At 45.6% G+C, this 22,720-nt stretch overlaps 1 protein-coding gene across 6 annotated transcripts in view; it reads left to right on the top strand.

Annotated features, from left to right (window-relative positions):
* The window catches only part of TCAIM (T cell activation inhibitor, mitochondrial), a 722,456-nt gene that overhangs the window by 31,506 nt on the left and 668,230 nt on the right, over positions 1-22,720 (top strand). For 4 of the 6 annotated variants that reach the window (XM_069648822.1, XM_069648827.1, XM_069648823.1 and 1 more), the window contains exon 2: positions 16,918-16,993. In XM_069648822.1, the coding sequence (XP_069504923.1) occupies positions 16,965-16,993 (29 nt within the window). In that variant the 5' untranslated portion in view covers positions 16,918-16,964. Of the gene's footprint in view, positions 1-6,277; positions 7,607-16,917; positions 16,994-22,720 lie in introns of those variants that run through there. The other 2 variants (XM_069648825.1, XM_069648821.1) reach the window with 2 other exon arrangements.

Here is a 22,720-nt window from a genome sequence, read left to right as displayed (position 1 = left end):
TCCGGTTCCTGGGTTTCCAGGGGCTGTTTACAAGTGGGGAAGGAAGCTTCCTCCCAGGCTTTACAGCCCCCTTCCCCTTGTGCCTCCTCCCTGGGAACCAGTGAGTTATCGGGGTGCTGCCCCGTCATTGTTCTGGAACACCAGGTCCAGAGTTTGGGGCATTCTGCACCGGCATGCCCATCTGAGGGTTCTGCTGCGCCCTCAGCATGCGACCCAGACCCTGGGTCATATTTTGGACCTGGCGCTCTAACTGTGAAACGGGGAAGTGGGGAAAGAAGGATGGATGATTTTGGGGTTGGAAGTTGTGTGGGTACCTGGGGAAAAAGTTCTGCCCAGGGTTTGGTGAATTTCTGCCCTCCTGGGGGAAGTTAGGAGTGAAGTTCCCTGGGTTGGGTGCCTGTTTGGATCCTCCCCCCTTGGGCTGGAGGCGTCCACACATAACCCAGGATGGGTCGGTTTCCCTTGTAGCGGGGACTTACATAGTCAGGGGAGTGAGGGACCCCGTTTGTGGGACTACCTCCTTGACTCCCTGTCTGTGACTGGCCCGAGGGCCTTCTGGGCTTGGAATTATTCTGTGCAGGCAAGTTTTTAGGCCCCCCCATCTCAAAATCCAAAATGGGGGCAACCTTTAACTCTGCAACCTTGGCAGCAGCAGGGGTGCTGGTCGGTTTGGGGTTTTTCTGAGCATTACTTTTATTGTCTATGGGCTTCTGCACCTCATAGATTTGGGTGGCCTGTTCAATGACCAAGTCTAGTGACCTTTTCTCATGAAAATCACTCACTAGTTGGGTCATGATGTATTTGGGCAAGGCATGGAAAAACGTATTTACAAACTCTTTACTGTCCGTGCGCACCCTTTTGGTAGTCTGCGCAAAAGCATGCTTCAACTCCTGCACAAATTCTTGTGGGGCCTGATCCTTCCCACATTGCAAATTGTAGGCTGCCTCGTGAGCCTCTTGGGGATTTCGGTGAACAGAAAAGTGTTTCAAGATGGCCGCCCTATATGTGGACCATCTTGAATGATTCTGGTCCTCCAGCCCCGCAAAGAAACTGGAGTATTCTGGGGAGAATGTCCATTTTACGTACTGAATGCAGCTACTGCTGTCTTTCAAATGGAAAGTCTCCATCATTTGCTCAAAGGCTCCAAGTGTTCCCAAACAGAATACTTGGAGTTCTTATGGTAAGGAGTGATGACGCTCCTTATAGCTTTGATCTGTTTTAAGGGGTCCTTAAGCAAGGCCCTTTTTGCCTTATTGGCCTTCTTGGTTCGGGTAACCCTGGTCCATTCATCCTCTGACTCAGAGGCAGTGCTCCCAGAGGTGCCCGTCTGCTCTTCCAGGTTTTCCCGGATTCTGCGAGCCTGGGAATGGCTGGCAAAATGTGGGGACCTGGTCTCCTGTGCCCTGTGACGCTCAGGGGAGTCTTCAGATTCCTCCTTGCTGCCCGGATTTGATGGGTACCCCCCCACTGACCTAACTGGGCAGAGGTTTTCAGAATGCCCTTAGAGGGCCTACTCTCCCGGGGTTCCCCACTAAATTGCACTGTACTTGGGTTCCCATACCTGGATGCCCGCCCATCCATTCCTGGGAGGTACTGGCCTATGAGCCCCATACTTCTGACTGGATAGTAATCTGCCATCTCCGTGGCCCTGGGCTCATGTGCGCCAGGGGACATGGGGGTGGCAGAGTCCAGGGACTGGGAGAGATGGAGGCCTCTGGTACTAGGGCTCCTGAGGTTATGCTCAGGTGTTTCCCTTTCCCAGCTAACCTCATCTCTATCAGCCCTTGCTCCCTGTTGCCCTGCCAGAGCCTGTGCTTTCAGTTCCTCAATCAAGGCCTTACTAGACTCTATCAGTCTCTCCTGCATGGCTGCCTGTTGCTGGAGCCTTTCATTGTGCTGGCAGAGAGCTTCATTCTCTCTCTGTGCTTCCTGGGTAGTCTTGGAGTACTGGGTCAGTCTTTGCTTCAGGAGGGTTACCTCCTGAGTCCCATCCCTACTGGCCTGTTCCTTTCTTGCCAGAGCATCTTCCACCCTCCTGGTGTGCTCTAACAAGTTCTGATGCTCTTGTTGGAGATCACCCAGTCCCTGGAGGGCCAGGTGATTTTCTTCCATTTTCCTTTTTAAGTGGCAGACTTCCTGGCCTAAGGTGTCCCTTTCCTGAGCAAGAGCCTGCCTCTGTGCCTCCAGGTCGTCCCTCTGCCTTTGAAGGGCACCAGCTTTCTGGCGCTCTTCATCAAACTCTGCCTGGGTATCCAGGTCTTTCAAAATCAGTTTGTTGCTCTGTGCATGCCCTGTTGAAGTCTAGTTGTTGCTCCAGCTTTTTCTGGCTCTGCAGTAGGGAGTCCAAAACTTCTTGATACTCCTTCTGCTAGGTCAGAATTCTGGTATCCTGATCTGCCCTTTCCTGTTGCAGGATACCTATGTCCTCCTTTATTTTAATGATATACTGTCTACTATCATTTTCTGACTCCTGGCTCCTGTGCAGCCTCTGCTCAGGAGAGTCCAGGTCAGATTGGGCCTTCTCTAATGCCATCAGTTGCCTATTTGCCAGATCTTGGCCTTCAGCACCTTTGTCCTGTATGGCTCCCATATATAAATATAAATATGCCGCTATCCTGACAATCTTGTCGTGCTCATCTTTGGCCTTAGGGGCCATGTATAGTTCACTCAGGGCCACGTGTAAGGGGCCCTGATCTCTCCAGATATCTAACCCAGATTGCATGCAACCACACATTCAGGTCCTGTTCAGCCCACTCAACTCTCACAAATAGCTTATGTAAGAGGTGCTCTCTCGCTATCTTCATGTCTACCAGTGTCGTCATTCTGGAAATCGATTTCCTTCCTGACTTACAGAATTTTGTATTTTATCTTGCAAAACAGACCGTTTCCTGACAGTGTTCCTTTTTGAGGGGTGCTTTCACAGCGTAACACAGCGTAGTAGCCCAACAGGATTTATGTATCCTATTAGTCAGCATACTGTATTAAGCTGCACAAGTGGTAGGTCTAATCCAGAATCCCGGACGAGCCCCCACTCTGTAAGTGACTTCAATTCAGCAATCCAACTAAGTCAATGCCTAGTCTGGGATGCCCATGGAGGCCCTTATTTATATATTTTTATGTCAAGTTCTTAAATCTGGATGATGAACCCTTATATACGCCCCTCTCTTTGAATCCCCCTGACCTCACTGAGCCAAGAAGTAGGTTTGTTTTGCAAATTAAAAGATTTATTTGAAGAATTAAACAATATATATATATATATCACACTTTTATGAATAAATTAATATTTGGTAGCACACTTATGAATATAATAGTGATCAACAATGGGTAATATTACAATAGCACACTCTCTTTAATCAATGAGGAGTTGGTATAGAAAGGATAAGGTAGCACAGAATACTTTTATGGTTTCAAGGAAATGCAAGGTATGAAAGAATGCAACACAGAAATAAACTTTATATGATTTCAACAAGAGATAATATGATCACTTTTTCCCTTGTGACAACACACTCCCCCCCCTATGCAATATGGAGAGATGGAAAGGAGGGCACACAGGTTTCCAGGATACAATCAAATGCAGTTCAGTTCCAGTTCCCCCCCAGCAAGCTTAGAGAAAACCGGTATGATTTTAAACAGGCAAAATACTTTTAAATGTTTAGTTTATTATTTGTATGGCGCGCCATACCCTGGAGTATCAGGGCGCAAGCAGACAAGGATATGCTCAGCTTAGTTACAGGTACATAAAATCAGATGAAGGTACAGAGATACGCTGAGCTTGGTTACAGATATGCTCGGCTAAAGTGCAAGGAAAAGGCATGAAGTGTAGACATAGACATCAGCAATATTACAGTAAATTATAGACAGTTATGGACCGTTATACAGATATGTACAATGTGGCAAGTGGAGTAGTTAGCTGTCATTGGCTCTCAGCCACCTAGTGAGGTTTTGTCTAAATTTTGCGAAAGGCTGAGGTTCTCTGACATCATTGGGGAGGGAGTTCCATAACTGCGCAGCCTTGACCGGGAAGCTATTTCCTCCTATAGTGGCAAGTTTGAAACGCGGAACTTGGAGGCAGTTTGCGTTGGCTATTCTGGTAGGTCTGGAGGAAGTTCTTTTGCGTAATCTGTACATGAGGTAAGGTGGAGCTTTGTTGTTGATGCATTTGTGGGTGAGGGAAGCGATTTTGAGATTAATTTTGTCTATGGTGGAGAGCCATTTATGTTCTCTTCTAGTAGAGGATATATGCTCATTTCTATTAATCTTGAGTGCTGCTCTCAAGGCATTGTTCTGGAGCACTTGAATTGTGTGGATGGTCTGTTTATTTGCTCCAATGTAAAGTCCATTACAATAGTCTAATTTGGATAGTATCAAGGCTCTGGAAAGTGTAATGCAACTATCTGTAGAGAGGAATTGTTTGCTCGCTCTGATAAGTTTGCATGTGTATGCTGTGGCAGAAGCTAGAGAGTTAACTTGTTTGGTAAAGTTCATGGTGGCGTCTAGGTAGAATCCTAGGGTTTTTACTTCGTGAGCTACTTTTATGTTGTTCCCATCGATAATGAAGTTGTCATAATCAGGGCTGAGTTTGGATATATAGGTAGTGGGGCCCAGGATGATAAGCTCAGTTTTTATCATCGTTCAGGCATAAGCCGTGTGTGGCCATCCATGCCTGAACTATGCTATATATCCTGCTCACTAGGGCCAGGTCCATGGCGTAATCTCCTGAGAGAGGGAGGAGGATCTGGGTATCGTCTGCGTAGTTGGTGTAGGCGATACCCAGAAGATCCATTTCGTCAAAATGTGATTGCAATGAAGTGAAAAATATGCTAAAAATGATTTTAATTCGCTAAAGGAGATTCAGGGTAGGTGATAGTTACTTTAGATTGGTACAGGTCAACACTAGCAATGATTCATGAATGATTATCAGATTGAAAACAAAATTCAGCAGTTGCAAGCAAAAGACAGCACATTTGACAGGTGGTGAAATGGAGCAAATTTTTCAATTCGCTGCACTTTTTCCGCGTGCGTATTATCGCGATTACGGAAAAACTATAAGGAGTTGGAATGTCGTTTTGGGTTTGTTGGAAAGCTGAGGATCTTAGCTTTAAAATGCAGTTCAAAAGATACTGACGTTTTTGTGGAGGTAGATTTTCAGAAATGAAGTCAAGATTTCAGAATGACAGATGACGCTTTTACAGATTTGAAATCACAGCATGGACACACGATTTCTATGCAGTTCTGGTCAGGTTGAAATGGTTTAAATAAGATTATTTTAAACTAAGAGATTGGTTCTGTACAGTTCTAGGCTGGATACTCGCTCCTAGTTTTGGACCGGAAGGGAAATGGGCCTTGTCACCGATCTGGTCAGGTTTGGACTTCACTCGCCACCGGACGGTCTTAGGCCCTCTAGGTTCTGCTCACAGCACATTCTCTGGTCTGCTATCGGCACTGCACGGCGGTCTGGTCTGGGTCTGACGGGTTCTGGATACAGCTCTGCTTTCTGGGTCTGGATCTGGTTCTGGCACAGGATTCAAGCCAGAAGCAAAACAGCTCGCCCGGCTGTTGAATAGTTTAGTGAGGTTGCTGGATTCTGAGGCCTGCTGAGAAGAGTTCAGCTTGTGGATTAGGCCTCTGCTTCGCCAAGGTTCTAGAGTTTGGGTTCTACAGTTTTGGTTCTGGAGTCTGTCTGGAGCCTCAGGAGTCTGGAGTCTTTGTCTGGATATGGTCGGGCAGCGTGCTGCGCAGGAATCGATGAGTAGTGGAAAAATGAGTGTCCCTATCTGGGTCTCAGTGGTTCTTTTTATGTGTTTCCAAAGGGGGTGTGGAGGCTGACTTTCTATGCCCAACCCACTAAGGATTTGATAGGTTAGAGGATTTTCTGTGCCCTGACTGGAGAATGGAGTAGTGAGTCATCCTATGTCATCAGGGGTCATGTTTATGGCTTGCGGAAAGAATACTCCCCTTTGGATTTACTTAAGTTGTTGAGAATACATGTACATATCACATATTAATTAAGACAGGTCTCTGTTTAACCCTGATCTTTCTAAGAGCTTGGGTTCAGAAATGACAACTTATCCGCGATTTTAGTGGGTTTCGCAATATTGGTTTTGCACCGAATCTTACACAGAGGTACACACCCTCTCTGCGCATATTACTGTAAGTTTTCAATTTTCTAGTATAAACACAGTGTCTACAATATTAATAAATACGGGGCTTGACATCAGAACGTCCCACAGCGTCCAACTTAGTCTTGAACTGTGAATGCATTTTTCATATTAAGACTCTCAAAATTGTACATTTCTATCAGCAGGTTACAATTAGTTATCAGTATTCTTATAAAACATATATTTGCCTTCACTTCAGTACACCCATTGGTTTGTCCCCGCCCCCTAGAAGCTTGGCTTGACTCAGAGGTCACATGTCTTGTTTTTCCTAGAGCAGTGTGGACAGTTACACCCCAAATCAGCATATTCTATTCAATTGAAAGAGTCTATTGTCTTGTGTTCCTGCCAGCAAAACAGGGTGCCACTCTCCATCTAATTAACATGACCATGGGATTTCCTGCCTTGTTGCTGAGAAGACTAGGTGTGAAGGCTTCCCAGGGACAGCAAGCCTTTTGAAGTCTTAGCTACATCAGGTTACTGTTCTGATCAATTGCAATAGAGTTCCTTGTAAAAAAAAATATAACATTATAAACTGAAAATAGGCAACATATTTTTAATGAAGTCTTTTTCCACATTAAATCAATGTGTGGCACTCTATACGGCATTTTGATAGACTTCTCTGCTTTGGCTTATTTAGCTTCTGCAAGACAGCTCTCCTGTCAGGATTAGGAATCGCCAGCACCTGTCAGTGGCGAGCACCGGTATTGCACCCATTTTTGACAGCTGTCTTAAATTAAATGTCTTTAAAAAAGGGATTTTGTCCTAATAACATATGATTCTTGCTGACATTGTACTGATGTGGATTCTTGCAGTAGAGTAATGTAGAACACCCAACAAGAATTTGTATCCGTTTGATGGTTTTGTGAGCCATGATTTTAGCAATTTTGACGATCAAAAAAATGAATTCCCAACAGCTCTGGGTTGCTTTTGGAAATCAGTATTGCTCTTCCCAAGTGGTTTCAGGCTACTGTGTGTGTAGCCCAATGGTAGTTTTAGGCAGTGACCTCCTGTGCTCACTAATATAGGCAAAAGTGGGTGGCTGTCATGAACTTCAGATCACGCCCCTTTTGGACCTCCTGGTCCTTGTCTCAACGGAGCTTACATTCCGTACTACTTCCAACATGGCCGTCCAGAGCTGAAGCCCTTGCTCGCTCCATGCGCTGAACGCGGCTCCGCGCGTCTCAATGCTATTGCAGAGTAGCTCCAGACATGTGTTCGCAGCTCGCGGTATTGTTTCCTTTGTCCCAGTGCTATTACCTGCTCCTGACCCTTTCCCCCTTCCTGGTTCCGAGCATTTCTAGCCTTTCTCAGACTCCCGGATTCCTGGACTCCGCGCTCCCGGAACTAAACGCAACCTGGAACCAGACGAGACTCGAGCAGCGCTGTTCAAGACCAGGAGCATTTGCAAGAAGGCAGCGATCGAAGACACCGGCAAACTCCGGACCCAGGTGAGAAGGGGGGGAACTCCTTGACAGTGGCAGCCTATTTTTCAGATTTTTACTGTGCATTTTTGGATGATTTCTGGTGAGCAGCATGCTTTCCGGTGTCCACTCTGTTTCTCCTGCCAGCGATGTTGTAGGGCTTGGATGCGTGGGTGAAAACATCCCACAATATACACTATTGTCAGGCCATCAGCAGACCATATTTATATTTTCAATGTCTTGCTCCCTAGCATCATCTATATGGTGTTGCTGGGATATTCATATTTCGTTCAATGCAAAAAAATGTCTTTTCTTTTTATGTAAAACAGGGTCACTGTCTGCTTCACTCGCTGAGTGGTATCCTGATATCCAGACAATTCTCTGGTTGGCGTGTATAAGAAAAGCAGCCTTCCATTTCCTCAGTTCCAGCCACATGCTTTTTACTTGCTTGTGGTATTGTGTGTAACATTCATTCGTAAATTAATATCCTGACATACTCAGAATATTCCATAATGTTTAACGTTTTCATATGTGCTCAAGCATGTTTAACATTTTCATATATCTTAGTAATGGTAAAGGTAAATACCCATGCACGTGATACATTCATTCGTAAATATTACCTCAGCGATACTATCAGAAACTCGTTTGAGCAAGAGGCTCCAGGCAGAGGGCTCGTCCCTAAGCAGGTCGATTGGCAAACCATCTGACCCAGGCGCTTTCCCCCCCCACCCAGACTGTTAATGGCCTCATTCACCTTATGAACAGTGAAAATGAAGTACGCGCCTCTTACTCTCCCCGTTTCACCGTATTCATTACAATCCCGAGGTGCATCATGGCCAATTTCATAAAGGGTACTAAAATACTGAAACCATTGAAACTGGTGATATGGGTTGGTAAATGATTACTCCTCTTATTCTCCTCCCCTGCAACAGACTGCCAAAAGTTTACATGATCACCTTTCTTACAATAGCTTAACACATCCTCCCATTTTTTTCTCCATAAACTGAACCTTTTTAGTTTCTACTAGTAACTTGTAAGAGGATCTTAGTTTCTTCAGGTGTGACCTTTCAATCTTGGTTATGTCCCTTAGGTAAGATAGTAGGATGTTCTTTGCCTTATGGCACTAGCTGTCGAACCAGCCCCTATTGCCCAGCACCTGCTTCCTTACTTTCACGTGCCGGTTTGAGCATAAAAGGATGCAATACCATTGTCAAATTCAAACATAATTCTTCAATTTCACCAGTAGTTTCACATCTCTGACAGATTCCGTCAATATGTTGTTCAATACTGGCATATATCTTCGGGTTTGGTTAGGGGAAGATCGCGTGAAGGCCATTTAATGGCCTTTTTAGAGTTCCCAGTTACTGTGATGAAGTTTCCCCAACCTCATTCCTCTTTGGTTGCTTTCCCAAATTTTGGCCATATTCACAGTACAGCTCAGGGGTGAATGGTCACAGTCACTACGCATTATCACCTCCAGCCCAGTCTGATATACCCATTGCCGCATTATCAATCCGGGATCTGCCCTGGTGACTTACAAAGATAACATTTCCAGGCTTGACAGGAAGCATTCTCCCATTACATGCTCTCAGACCTAACTTCTGCATCAATCTCGCCACCTCTACTGCTACAGGATGGCAACTAGTTGGTCTGGGAGTCTCCAATGCTGGGAGCCCAGAGGCCGTGCCTTGTGCATCCCAAATATCCTTCAAAACTGCCGGAAGTTCGTACTGTACGTTAAAGTCCCCGATAACTAGCGTAATTGGTGGGTTTTCGGATGACTGTGTCTTCTGGATCGGTGAGCTCATGGCTTTTAGGTTTTCTAGGCTCCCCTTTCCGCAAACTCTATTGTAAATTTAAAGACCAGCAAACGTGTCCCTTTGCTACTGGTGAAATCGAGAAACATGAGATCATCAGAGCCTGTGGGGATCCGCTTGGAGGACATATCCGGAGCAGGACTGATTAGAATTGCCAGTCCTCCCTTTGACCTACCCTTCAGGCCCTTGGTTGTGTATAGGTTAAGAGTACTAAACCCCGGTACCTCAAGCAAGTCCATTGCCCAAGTCTCTTGTAGACAGACCAAGTCAAAACTGTGTAGGAAGCGGATCCATTCGGAGTCTGGCAGTAATCTATGTGGAGCCAGTTGATCTGCCCATCTGCTCCATGATTAAATTGAGGGGCTTGTGGACGAATGAAAGGAAACAAGGCTATTCATTGGTGGGTAAGATCTCATATCTGTTGATAATAGGCCCTCCACGAGGGCTGGGTCATTCAATGTAATTTTGATGTAATCCCTATCCCCTTTTGCATCATACCCCGCTCACAGTGCAATATGTCCACGAATTATGGATTTACATCCCCTTACGAATCGTAGCGAATGGGTGCGTTTATTAACCAAGGCTGATTGCACTTCAAAGGCACCTTCCCTTAGCCTAGGGACATCATGTAGGTATATGTCCCCACCGTTCCTCCTTATTGGCGCCCCCCTAATTACTACTGGGGTTCCCACTCTGCCCTGTGTGTGGGAGTTGTAATTATTTGTGGCCATACTTCTGTTCTGGACACCTCGCATATAAGTCCGCTCCTTTCAATTAGGCAAGTAGCGTGTCCTTGCCTTGACAACGCAACCAGTTCGCAACGGGACAAGTTCGATGAGTTAGTTTTTACCAAGTCGCTCACGTGCATGCAGCAATGGTTTCTGCATCAAGAAGTTGGAGTGGAAAGTTAAATTACTCACCGCTCCTTCCTGTGCCTTCGCATGCAGTGCAGCACTATACCAACAAACGCCAATGTCCAGTAGAGAATGGTGGTGCGCTTTCCGACACAGTTCTGGGCCCAGGTCCTCCACAAAGATGACACCACCGGATGCGGACAACACAGACAGCAGTGCCCTTAACAAAAGCAGGCTTACGCCGCAAGGGCAGACTGCTGGAGTATTTATGGCTTCCTCTTCCTTCCTTCCTCCCTCACAGCACAACACACCGAAAGATCTGAGGGACAGCTCAGACAGCAGCGCCTTAACACCAGTGGGCTTACTGATTTTATATTCCATTCCTCCTACCTTAATTCCCTCAATCCTACTGTCCCTTCTAATCTGGGCACCAAGGGGCTCAATAGACAGTGCTTAGAGCGCGGGAGAGAGTGGGCATCCCTGCCTTGTGCTGTAACTAGGATAAAGTCCCCCAATGCCCTACCATTGACTACCACACTTGCCGTTGGGTTTGTGTAGACGGCTTTCACTCCCCTTAGCAATCATTCCCCAAATCACTGCCCCCTCAAAACCTCAAATAGAAAACCCCAGTCCACTCGATCAAATGCTTTTTCGGCTTCCAGGCTTACCAACACATGGTCCCCTCCCTTCATGCACAAGTGTTCCCTCAGGTGTAGTGTCTTTCTCATGGCATCACTCCCTTGCCTCCACATAATCAATCCAACCTGATCTGGATGGATCAGGCGGGGCAACACTCTCTCCAACCGCGTCGCCAGCATTCTCATGAAGATCTTTACATTCAGGTACAGCAGGGATATTCGGTGCTATCATTTGCAACTACTAGTGTCTCTCCCCTCTATATGGATTACCAAAATTAATGTTCTGTTAAAAAAGGGTGGCGCTACTCCAGTCTCCATGATAAGATTATATGATTGAGCCAGTTGTGTGACTAGAACTCTCGCAAGGTTCTTGTAGAAGCCTACAGTATAGCTGTCCTCCCCAAGGGCCTTTCCACTTAGTAATCTGCTCACCGGTGCCTGCACTTCAATCTTCCGTGATCAGGGCCTCTATAGAGATGATCTCATCTTCCCTAGGTTTCTTCAGATCCAGTCTCCCCCACATACTCCACAATCTCTTCCCTGCCTATGCCCCCCGCTTGCTTAGAGCACGTTATACTAATGTGTGAAACACTCCGTGCCCGTTTTGGGGGCTGTTTCAAGCTGCCCTGCTTCCTCCCTGATCTCTTCAAGCCACCTCTCGGTTCTCTGTGGCCTTAGTCTGGCGGCCAGCAGGGCATCTGCCTTGTTCCCCCGTCTCATAAAACCTCTGCTTAAGAAATGTCAGCTTCAGATTAGTTTCCCCCATTCCCACTGCCTTAAGTTCCAAACTTTGCTGCTGCAAAAGCACCTTGTTAGATTCCGCATATCTCCCCTCCCGATGCATGTTTTCTTCCATGCTGACGGTTTCCCTACATAGTCTTTCCTCTAGCAGTCTGCAATCCCTTTTCCTTCTGGCCCCCTCGCTAATCAGGTAGCCCCTCCATGTTACTTTCTCTGCCTCCCACAGCATGATGTAATCCACATTCCCGGTATCATTTAGCCGGCAGTATTTTTCCGTGGTGCACGTCCCTCCAGAGGGAGTCATTGCATCTCCATCGAGAATTTACCATGTTCATCCCTGCGATATCCACGGCCATCCCCACCATATCGTGGTCCGACCATCCCACTGGAAGAATCTCGCACTGACGCACTCGCAAGGCATGCTCCCGGCCCAGTAATAAATAGTCTATGCGCACATAGGTGTTGTGAAATGTAAACTCCCTCTGCCCCGGGTGCTAGGCTCTCCAGATGTCTATAAGTCCCCCGTCGTCCAGTGTACGCCCAAAAGGGTCATCGGGCACTCGCCCGTCTTCCTCCAATACCCGCCTTGTTGAGAGCCTATCCCGCTGTGTGTCCGCCCAGGAGTTGAAGTCCCCCCCTCCCCACTATAACCACGCCACCCCTCATATCCAGAATCTTAGCCTCCAGAATCTTAGCCAGCGCAAGCGTGTAGAAAGCCTTATGATCCTGATTGGGGGCATACACCGAGGCAAGCACCATCCATGTACCTTTTATTTGGCCATTTACAATGAGGAGGTTTGCCTCCATTAGTGCCGACACCGCATATGAGCCATACATAGGCGTTTGTGTATGACTATGCCCACTCCCCCCTTTCTTACAGGTGGTAGATGCCCAATGCACCTGCCCTATCGCCCCACCCCTAAGGGGCCTTTCCTCCCACTCCCTCAAGCGCGTCTCTTGCAGGAACATGACATCCAGGCCCGCCCTCTGAATTTTCCTCACCACCAAGGATCGTTTTGTGGGTGAATTAAGGCCCCTAACATCGAGTGTCCCTACCCGCAGCTTGCATTCGCCCGTCATCCCGTCTTTCATTCCCGCCGTAGGGATCCTCTGCGCCTTCCCCTTGATCTTCTCCCCCTCAACCCCATCGTCATATATATTTCAGCACATGTCTCATCTGTCCAAGTGCATGTTACCCCTTCTGCCCCTCCCCCCTTTTCCCTAACATAACCTTTAACAACAACAGTGTAACCTCGGCCGCTCCAAAGAAGATCTCTGAGGGCCTTTAGCAGGGTCTCCACTGTCACGACCCATATTAAAAAAAATAAACCCTGGCCACCTCATGGGCCAAGAGGGGCCTTGGATCGGGTCTCAAACAAACTCAGGCATCCTTTCCTGAAGCCCTCTTGGGGCCAGACCTGGCCGTTGGCGCCAGGCTCATACTTCGTGAGGACTTGTGTTTTGGGACTACTTTATTTCCAGTGCCAGCCAACATGGAGGCTCCCACATAGCTTGGTTCCTTTGGAACCAAGTTATGCGGTATAGTGTTTTGGGTGTGGTAGCCTAGGAACTAATTTTCCTGGACCACTTTTCTGAAGCTATTTAAACCACACCCGACTTGAAGGACACGCTTCGCGTTACTTTGCAATCCTGCAACATGACGCTCATCGTGTTCAGCTGCACCTGTGAACCTCGGAAGAACAGCATCTGAAAAGCAAAAGGACATTGTTAATAGCAGCAGCTTACTTGTGATTCCATCGCTATCTGCCCTCCGCTCCTGCAAACAGCATCCAAGGAACAGCGAGCCTCCGGATCGACAGATCTGCAAAAAAGGAGAAAAACAGGACATTAGACATTTTACATTCGTGCCGGCAGCTTACCTCATGAGTCGGCCATCGACCAGCATCGCCTTGGGACTTCTTGCTCCGGGTGAGCCCCACAACCTACGGGACCAAACGACAACAGGTTAGCAAGGCAAGGGATCATAGCGCTGCGCATAGCGCCTACTTACCGCATCAAGGCGCTCTCGAAGCACCATCACCTACCGGCGAGTCCCAATTCAGCCAACGTTCCACAGCGAACTTCCGCGCACCTAAGGAAAGAGAAAAGACATTACTTAAAGTAAAGAAAGTCATACAAGTATAACAGTAATAAGATCTACCTGAGAGACTCAAAAGGGCCTGCATCAGTGAAGTAACTAGATCGCACTCGCCCACAAAGGACAACGCGCCCCTGCCAAGAAGGCAGGACGGAGAGCACGCCAAAACCCATAACAAGGCAGAACTTCTCCGCTGATCATACCTGGTAGCGGCTGAGAAGGAAACCAGAGTCCCCACAGCTGGGTGGCGTCCCCGTGGATACCAGGAAAACCTGTCTCGCACTACAGTTTGGTCTCCTCAAGCCTTCTTAATGGAAAAGAAAAACAGGGGATAGACCTAAAAAAAGGTAGATGGACCAAAAAACAGACTGCTAAACTGAAAAACTCATATATTCAAAAGGATGTTTTTGTAGGTTGCATTTATAAATGGAATGGCTAACTTGCAGATGATTTATGTTACACTCTAGTGCAACCTATTAGGCCCAGCTAGAGCGCCGCTCCAAACCCACATTGAATCAGTCAGTCATATAGTGAAATAAAATTACATCACAGAAGGAAAAATATAAATTATTAAAATTGATAATATTTCAATTGAAAAAAATCAAAGTAATGCAACGTCTCACATGGTTATCACAATAACATATATACAAGGCACTGTATAGCCACACTCGCTAAGTTCATGCATCAGAAATGTGCAAACTCCATATATAAATCTTATCCAAAAAGAGAAATGCTAATGGTCTACTATAGTTTATACTATTTTGGTGCCCCTGCCTTCTTCAGGACTTTTTATCAATTGGCAATGTTTTACCACATTTCCTATAATCTACATTGGATACCAGTGCCAACCTTCGTGTCATGTACATTGGACAACAATCTTAAACTGTGCCAAGTCGCAGTTAAAAATCCCAAGCCTGAAGGGTTTTTAGGTGGCCAGTCAGACATCAAATGATTCACTTCTGAGTTGAGTAATGTTTCGTGCAGTAAAGAATTGCATATATTATTCCTTTGTAACAGGTACCCCGCTCTGGTCGACTGCTCCAATGTTTATTTTGAAAAACAACTAGGCATGAGAAGAAGTAACTGTAAAAATGGCTGCCATGCAGCAGTCAGTTTGTTGCCTCATTTTGTGGGGGCAAGTAACGTATTTTGCTATTGCCAAGGTGGCATTCCTTATAAGATGAATGGCAGCGTCCATTCAATCAACAATCACATGTTCTACTAGGTGAAGCTAGATTTACACAACACAGAAGAGGTTTGACTGTCTTTGATACACAATATGAATTTCGCTATTCAAGATAATTCATCATCCACAAAAAAATGCATGCAAAAGGAGCAACACTGCAGATGTGAAAAGCAGAGTTTCTGAATAATAACCGATGTTGAATTGTAACTCAGACAGGGGATCTATTAAACAGGGTTTGCAGAAAGCGATATTTAAGGGCTATCTAGTTACAAAAGATGTAGTTGTTGTCACAATGGGAACATCTGAATAAAATCTTTTAAAAGGAACTGAACGTGCTCTGGGACTGGATTTGGAGTGTTGGGACTATCACCAAAAGTTAAAGTGAATTGCTATTTGCTCAATTGAGCGGCATGCGTTTTCTAAAGCCAATAGGACGACTGAAGAAGTACAGTCTCATTTCTGATTGGTTCTCTCTATTGTACTGGTAGTTTTCTTTAATTTTTTTTTCTGTATTGTGAATTTTGCTATTGGACAAGCTTTAAGCACATAGAACCAGATACAGTACGTAAAAAATAAACTCTAGTACGAGTACTTATACACAAACATTTGAACATAAAAATTACAATTATTACAATTCAATAAATGCTTTACATAATTTATCATTTAAAATAAATTCTAGATCTTAAACTCATGTTGCCATCTGTACAATTTTCGGTGTTATTTATATTTTACATGATAAGTTATAATTTGTTGTCAGTTGTGTTTCTTTTAATCTCAAGCAGTGTTAATATTTCCTTCCAAATCTTAATTGCTGCAGCCGTTATTCCGACAGACTGTACCCCATATAGGGTTCCCTGGAATTGGTCCTGCGCAATTGCATCTATCGAGGAGACAAAACCACTATAACCCTTCTTGTAATAAATGTCTAGTGCCGGACATAATGTGAGTTGATGTCGCCTAGTTTCAACAATTCGCTTGCATAATCTGCATAGCTGATCCTCTCTAGGGATTTTACCCCAAGTCCCCACATGTTCCATTGTCGGCAAAATACCCAACCTTAATTGCAGTATAAAATGTTTGAGCTTGGTACTACAAAATTTAGTTAAATAGGAACAGTGACTATTTAAAGTAAAACTTGATTTAGCATATTCCATGTATCTATTTAATTATCATCTTTATCACACTAATCCACTTTCCTCTTCAGGATCTGTTCTATGGCTGGTTCATTATAAGCTGTCTCCTATTGGAATTTCCAGTTTCATATTTCCTTGCTTCTATGGGCCTCATTCCGAGATTGGTGGTAGTCATGGCGCTATTTGCACCATGACTGCCACCAATAACAGGTCCGGCACCGGTCTAGTTCAATGGGGACTTATCGGTGTAGTCCGACCTTTTGCGGGACCGGTAAGACCCCATTAAAAATGCCATTCCCCATTCCCATTTGAGCCCCCATAGGGCTCAATGGGAATGTGGAGGGCGCAAATAACAGACTCGCGCATGTCAAGCCAGTTATTTGCGCCCTGGTCCCTTAGCGGGTCCCGTCCATGATGGCAGGTCAGAGCTGCCGTTACTGGCAGGGCCCGCTAAGGGACCTTGTAGTAGGGCAGTAAGGGATTACCGGCACCGGTCTCCTTACCCGTGCCCGGTATCTCTTACCGCCCACCTTGTAATGACCCCCTATGTGTGTATATTTGCACACATGGTTTTGTGTTTTCTGCATATGTGGTATGCGTTTCACCTTACATATGTAATATTTATTCTTAAAGTAAATGGCTTAAATTAAAAAATAATGGCAGTTTTCCATCTTTTTAATGCAATTACAAAAAGAATGCCTGTTTAATGCATTTGCTATGTTTGCATAATTCACTCAAAAAACTGATAAATATAAATAACCCTTGCATAACCTACAACACATATTTAATTGATGCTTTCCCTGGTTTAAATATCAACACCCTCTTATAAATCACGCGTTTTCTGTTCTTTTGTCTCCTTGTGTTTTTAAAGGTATTATCCAAGCCCTACAAGCTGACAAACGGAACAGCTGCATAGATATGTTATGCGTCTTAGGAGTTATGAAAAGGTGAGAGCATGACATTCAGATACATTGACATGCTTATTTTTTTGCAAACCATGGTGTGATGAGCCAGGTGGTTGGTGTACTGTTTTGGTTACTTTCCATGTTCCTACTCCGGTAGTTGATTGTGCACATGCGCTATTGTATTGGTGCTGCTGATATTTTATTATCACTTACCTTGAAGTGCTTTTCTAGGGTGCAACTCTGCTTCCCTTTAGAATAACAATGATTCTCACTAATACAGTTAGTGCTTGTAAGGGCAACAGGGTTTGATTGCCTTCTCTCCCATTGACTTTTGTAGGGCCCATGGTAAAATGTTCAGTGAGGGAGTCTGTTCAGAAAAAGTGTGGGTTCCCGTCTTAATTTCTTCTTCTTAGGCTTCTTTGGCTTCATACAAGAACTATCATGTGACCACTCCTAGGAAGTGCTGTTAGTTGCGATTTGTAATTTGTCTTGGAGATGTCATTTTGGGCTAACCTGAAGGTGCTGCTCCTGTTTGTTGATTTCTCTCTTGGTTACCCACGTTTGAGCGATAATGGTAATTTTGTCTTGAAGGCCAAGCTGGTAACCAAAATGTCCAGCTTTGCAGAATAGTTATCCTGAACAGCAAGGGCCTCTCAGAACTATTCACGATTGATCAGGCATCTTCCTATCTTTTAGCCCCTTTAAAGGACAGTGTACTAGACTACCTATCTGAGTGACACACATGAATATTAAACCCCTTTTGTGTTGCTTAACAATGTTCTTTTTGAAAATTCAATTGATGGGAGATCCAACCAAAACATACATTTTTCTTGAATTCAGAAACAATTGGTTAGTTGAAATCTGCAAACCCTTGTGAAATGTATTTGTATTTTAGTAGGATTTAAAAAGTGTTTTCGCTAAAGCGCTGCTCCTACAATCTACATAATATGGTACAAAAACAATGCAAAGTTTAATGAAACAAAACTGAGATCAAATAATTAGTGACAACAAAAGAAAGAGAAGATGAGCTTTTAGATGAGAACGAAAGATGTGTAGGGAAGAAGAGCGTATATCGACGGGCAGGGAATTCCATACTTTAGGGGCAGGAAGGAATGGAAATGAGAGGGGCACAGGGATGCTTAGGAGAGGTTAGGAGGTAGAGATGGTGCGACTGACACGGCCAAGGTGAAGTGTAGGATGCGATTAGAACAGCAAGGTAAGGATGGGCTAGGATAGCACTTGAAAACATGCAAAAGGAAATGGAGCCGGTAGTCAAATTGAAGAAGAGAGATGCTCACGAGAGATGAAGAAATATAAGAGCGTGCAGGCAGAGAGAAAAGAAGGCATATAGCAGAGTTGTAGACTGAGTGGAGGGGGGTGAGATGAGAGGAACGGAGCAATAGTCGAGGCAAGGAATAAATAGTTTATTCAAAGTTTAGTAGAGTGGAAGGATAGGAATGGACGAATACAGCGAATATTATATATATGGAAGCGGCAAGTACAAGCTATAGAAGAAATGCGAGAAGAAAAGGAGATTGAAGAGTCGAAGAGTACGCCAAGATTACGAGCTGAAGATAAGAAAGGGAGGAGCAAAGTGGGAAAGTAGAATCCAGGGGGCAAAAGAGCAAAGGACAGTAGGAAGGAAAGTAAAGTACTTCAGTTTGAGAGCGGTAAGACCTAGGAAGCGTGAGGACATCCAGGCAATACAGTAGAAAGGCCGTCAGAGTTTGTGGAATGGAGCGAGTCAGAGAAAGGAGAGGATGAGAAGAAAATGTTCGATCTCCACGTAGAAGTGAGATGATAGATTACAGGACTTGATGAGTGATAAAAGGGGAATGGTGTAGCTGGAGAAAAGCAATGGGCCAGGCACAACATTGCGGAACACCACAGAGAAGAGGACAAGGGGAAGAGGTTTGGCCAGCCCAAGAAACCATGTATGAAAGCTCTGAGAGTTAGGAACGGAACTAATGAGCAGTAGGGTCAGAAAAAACAAGGGAAGTGAGGGTGGAGAGTAGTGTGGGGTGATCAACAATGTCAAATGCAGCGCAAAGGTCAAGTAGAATAAGTATAAATGCTGATTGATTGTTCCGAGAGTTAAAAAAGGAGTAAGTAACAAAGAAGAGCAGATTCCATGAAATGACCAGATTGGGTCAACGGCAATAGAGCATGACAATTGAGGAACAAGGACATTTGAGAGTAGACTGGGTTATTCTCTCTGCCTCCTTGTCTATGTCTTACCAGGTTATGGCCGTCTGCCAGTCCGCCCACCATCAGAAGAGGGTCCACCCTATGATCCCGGAAGCTATCCACCCTCCTGTGGTGGCTGCGCTAGTCCTCTCACGGTTGGACTATTGCAACTCTATGTATTTGTCACAACCGATCAGTCTTATACACCGACTCCAGCGCATGCAGAACCTCGCAGCGAGGTTAGCCACTGGCTCTCCCTATGGTGCCCACATTTCGCCAGTGCTTCGCCAACTTTACTGTCTTCCGGTGGCTCACCGAATTCACTTTAAGTCGCTGTATATCGTCCATCGGGCAATCCACGGCCAGGGAGCTGAATTTCTACAGTCTAAGTTTTCCCGATACACGCCGGTTCGGGATCTCCGCTCCGCCAACAACAATCTACTCATCTTTCCAAGACTCAACCGGGAAAGACTTGACAGCAGAGCCTTCTTCATTGCCGCGGCCAAACTTTGGAACAATCTCCCTCCGCTACTTAAAGCCACTTCTAACCATTGGAGCTTCAGAAGAGTTTTGAAAACTAATCTATTCTAGTCCAAGGCTCCGGCACTAGTTTCTCCTCTACCTAGCAGTCTTCCTCTCAAGCGCCATGATGCCTATGGGCGACCGTGCGCTTTTTAAGTTGCAATAACCAAACATAACATAACGCTTCTTTGAAAGAGGTTAAAAAGAAATGGAAGCAGCGAACTGGGGCAAAACTGTGATGTATCGAGCAAGGGTTTTTGGAGAATTGGAATGACGATAGCATATTTAAATAATGTCAGAAAGGTTGCAGTATACCTAGAAGTATGGTTAAGTAAGGAATGAGAGCGGGAAAGATTAGAGTAGACACAGATGTGGGTCAAAGGGGAAGCTGTATGGTGACACAAGCAAGAATAGAAGCTGTATCAGAATCGCAGAGGGGAGAAAAAGAGGAGTGATGAGGATGCATAGGTAAATGAGAGGGTGGGGGAAAGGTGAGAGGAAGGGGAGGAAGATGCACCTAGAGAAGAAACAAGAACTTAGAACGTGGAGAGGATGCGATTTATGACCTGAAAAAGGCAGCAAGGGTGGTGAGAAAGAGAGGACCATAGAGAAGAAAAGTAACGTTTTTAGCAGCAAGTGAAGAAGTGTTAGACTCACCACCGTGCAGACTAGCCGGGGCGTTGGCTCAGGATCAGATAGAGCGTCACTTTGGGTCCAAATATTTCAGTCACTGCTGGTGTAATTCCCAAAGGGGAATACCAGACCGGACCCCCTCTCACTGAGGGAGCTCTTTCTGGTAATGGACCTTTCTGCTGTTTGATGATAACAGCCACGACGGTAAATTACCCAAAAGAGCGGGGTTACCCACACCGCTTTCACCAGGCTGTAAAGGAAGAACAAAAAGGTTAGAACGGAGTGGATAATGAGTAGATAAATTCCAGGTCTATATCTAAGATCAAATACCTGTAAGACAGGTGACTTTGGGTTGGTAGTACCTAGGAGGAGAGGGAGAGTTATGAGCTAAGGCCAGAGAAGAGACAAATGGGCAGAACAGTAAAAGTATATTCGAGGCTTACCCTCTGCAAATTCGACTCCTAACAACGGTAGGATAAAATAACAAAAAGAGGATGTTAGTAGAGGGAACTCCCCGAACGGAACAAGGGCCGAAACTAGTGCCGGGTTGGTGCAATTCACAGCAGAGCGTTCAGTTTTTGCACTACGAGGTCCCTTTAGTTGCAGTGATGTTTTCAATAAATCCTGTTAGTAGGAGGTAGATAGTCTTATGATGTTTGAGGATATAGAAGGCACTACTAAGAAGCAAACAAACCCAATAAGGAGAAAAGACGATGCTGCCTTACCGGTGGAGGAACTGCAATCTTTCTTCACTGGCCAATGTCCTGCGGGAGATTGCAGATGAAGCCTGTTTTGGACAGCGCTGGGTTCTTGAGTCGCGTGATGAATGGTACACGCCGCTTTGAGATAAGGTCTCGTTTTCAGCAGCACTCGAGATTCGAGTTCCGAGACAATCAGTATCCCGTCCGCGCAGCCTGAAGTCGGGATTCGTGCTGGGCGAGGGAGACAGGGAACCACAGTTGCGAGGAGTTTCGGATTGGAGTAGGCAGGGTCTGGGAGGGTCTGGGTCGGTAACCAGCAGATCAAACCAATGTACAGGGATAAACAGAAGAATAGTCGGGAATGGATAGCAAGGTCGGTACAGGTAAGAGTTAGGCAGTGAGTGGTTCGAAATAACAACGCTAATCAGAAGCGCCGAAACCAACACTGCAAAGGGCTTTATGGGCTCTGGTACGCGAGTCAATGGGGCGTGTCAAGCGTCCTGCTGGCACCGTGGATGTCAGCTGACCACGCATACCAACCCGTGGCAACAATCTTTGCTTCCCTAGCAACCGCCACCATTGCCAGAAAGGCGCAGCTCGCCGCAAACTACAGTTCCTAACACGGAGGGAAAGTAGCCGGTGCAAGGTGGAGCGCTCCATGGGTGTTACAAGAAGAACCGTAGGACGTGCTGATAGAGCAGCAAGGTCAGAAAGGTTCTGTGTTTTCTTCCAGCTGCATTCAGCATGGCTCAGGGAAGTATGAATAGAGCAGAGAGAAGGGGAAAGCTAGGTTCGGGGAGGTTTTCAAGCAGGAACAAAGCGGCACAGAGGATGTGCCGAATCAAGGGTGACAGTAAGAGGGTTGTGAAGAAAAGCAGATGCTTAATCAGGAGAGAAAGTGGAAAAACGTGTGTGAGACTGAATATTAGAGTGGCGAGAGGAAGCAAAGGTGACTGGAGAAAAGGAGCAAAGATCCCGTTGGAAAAAAATAGAGGAGTGAATGTGAACGGGACAAGGGGGCAAGCAGAAAGAGAGAAGGAAGTGATCAGGAGAATAAATGAGGTAACGAGACGGTATACTCGAGAAAGAGGAGGATATTGAATCCAAAGACGATCAAGAGTCATGAGAGGATGGGTAGGAAAAGGAGTGAGAGAAACAGTTAAGAAGGGGCAAAAGAATTGAGGACATGTGGGTAAGGGTAATATGAAGATTAAAGTCCTGTAGCTCATAAAAGGTTGAGGATAAAAGATGAGAAGTGAGGAGAGCATCAGGATCATAGAAGGAAGATGTAGTGCCTGCAGGACAGTGGGCAGTGGGTAGTAAGAAAGGTTAGGGGATATGGTTTAGAGAAAACAGCAATGTGATCTTCAAAAAAGGAAAATACTGAGGGATTTAAAGGAGTAGGAGATTTGTGCCAAGAAAAATGAAAAAGTATTGCTGTGCCACCTCCCTGTCCAACTGATTGAGGGGTGTGGTTGAATCTAATCTGGGAGGAGGAGAGCAGGAATAGAAGTTACAGGAAGTAAGCCAGGTTTCTGTTAGACTCAAAGTGTAGATTTAGATGGCAACATAGGTTGAGAATAGAATGGGTTTTATTACAAATAGATCAAGCATTCCAGAGGCCACCTGAGATGACATGAGAAGTGGAGCATGATGGGAGGGTAGGTAAGATTTGAGAGGGTGCTAGAATGGTGGAGGATGGGATGCTTAGGGGAAATGCGCAAAG

Source organism: Ambystoma mexicanum, chromosome 2q, assembly GCF_040938575.1.
Source record: "Ambystoma mexicanum isolate Mex_15411 chromosome 2q, UKY_AmexF1_1, whole genome shotgun sequence".
NCBI lineage: Eukaryota > Metazoa > Chordata > Amphibia > Caudata > Ambystomatidae > Ambystoma > Ambystoma mexicanum.
The sequence above is the reverse complement of the archived record's forward strand: the minus strand, read 5'-3'. Positions and strand labels throughout refer to the sequence as shown.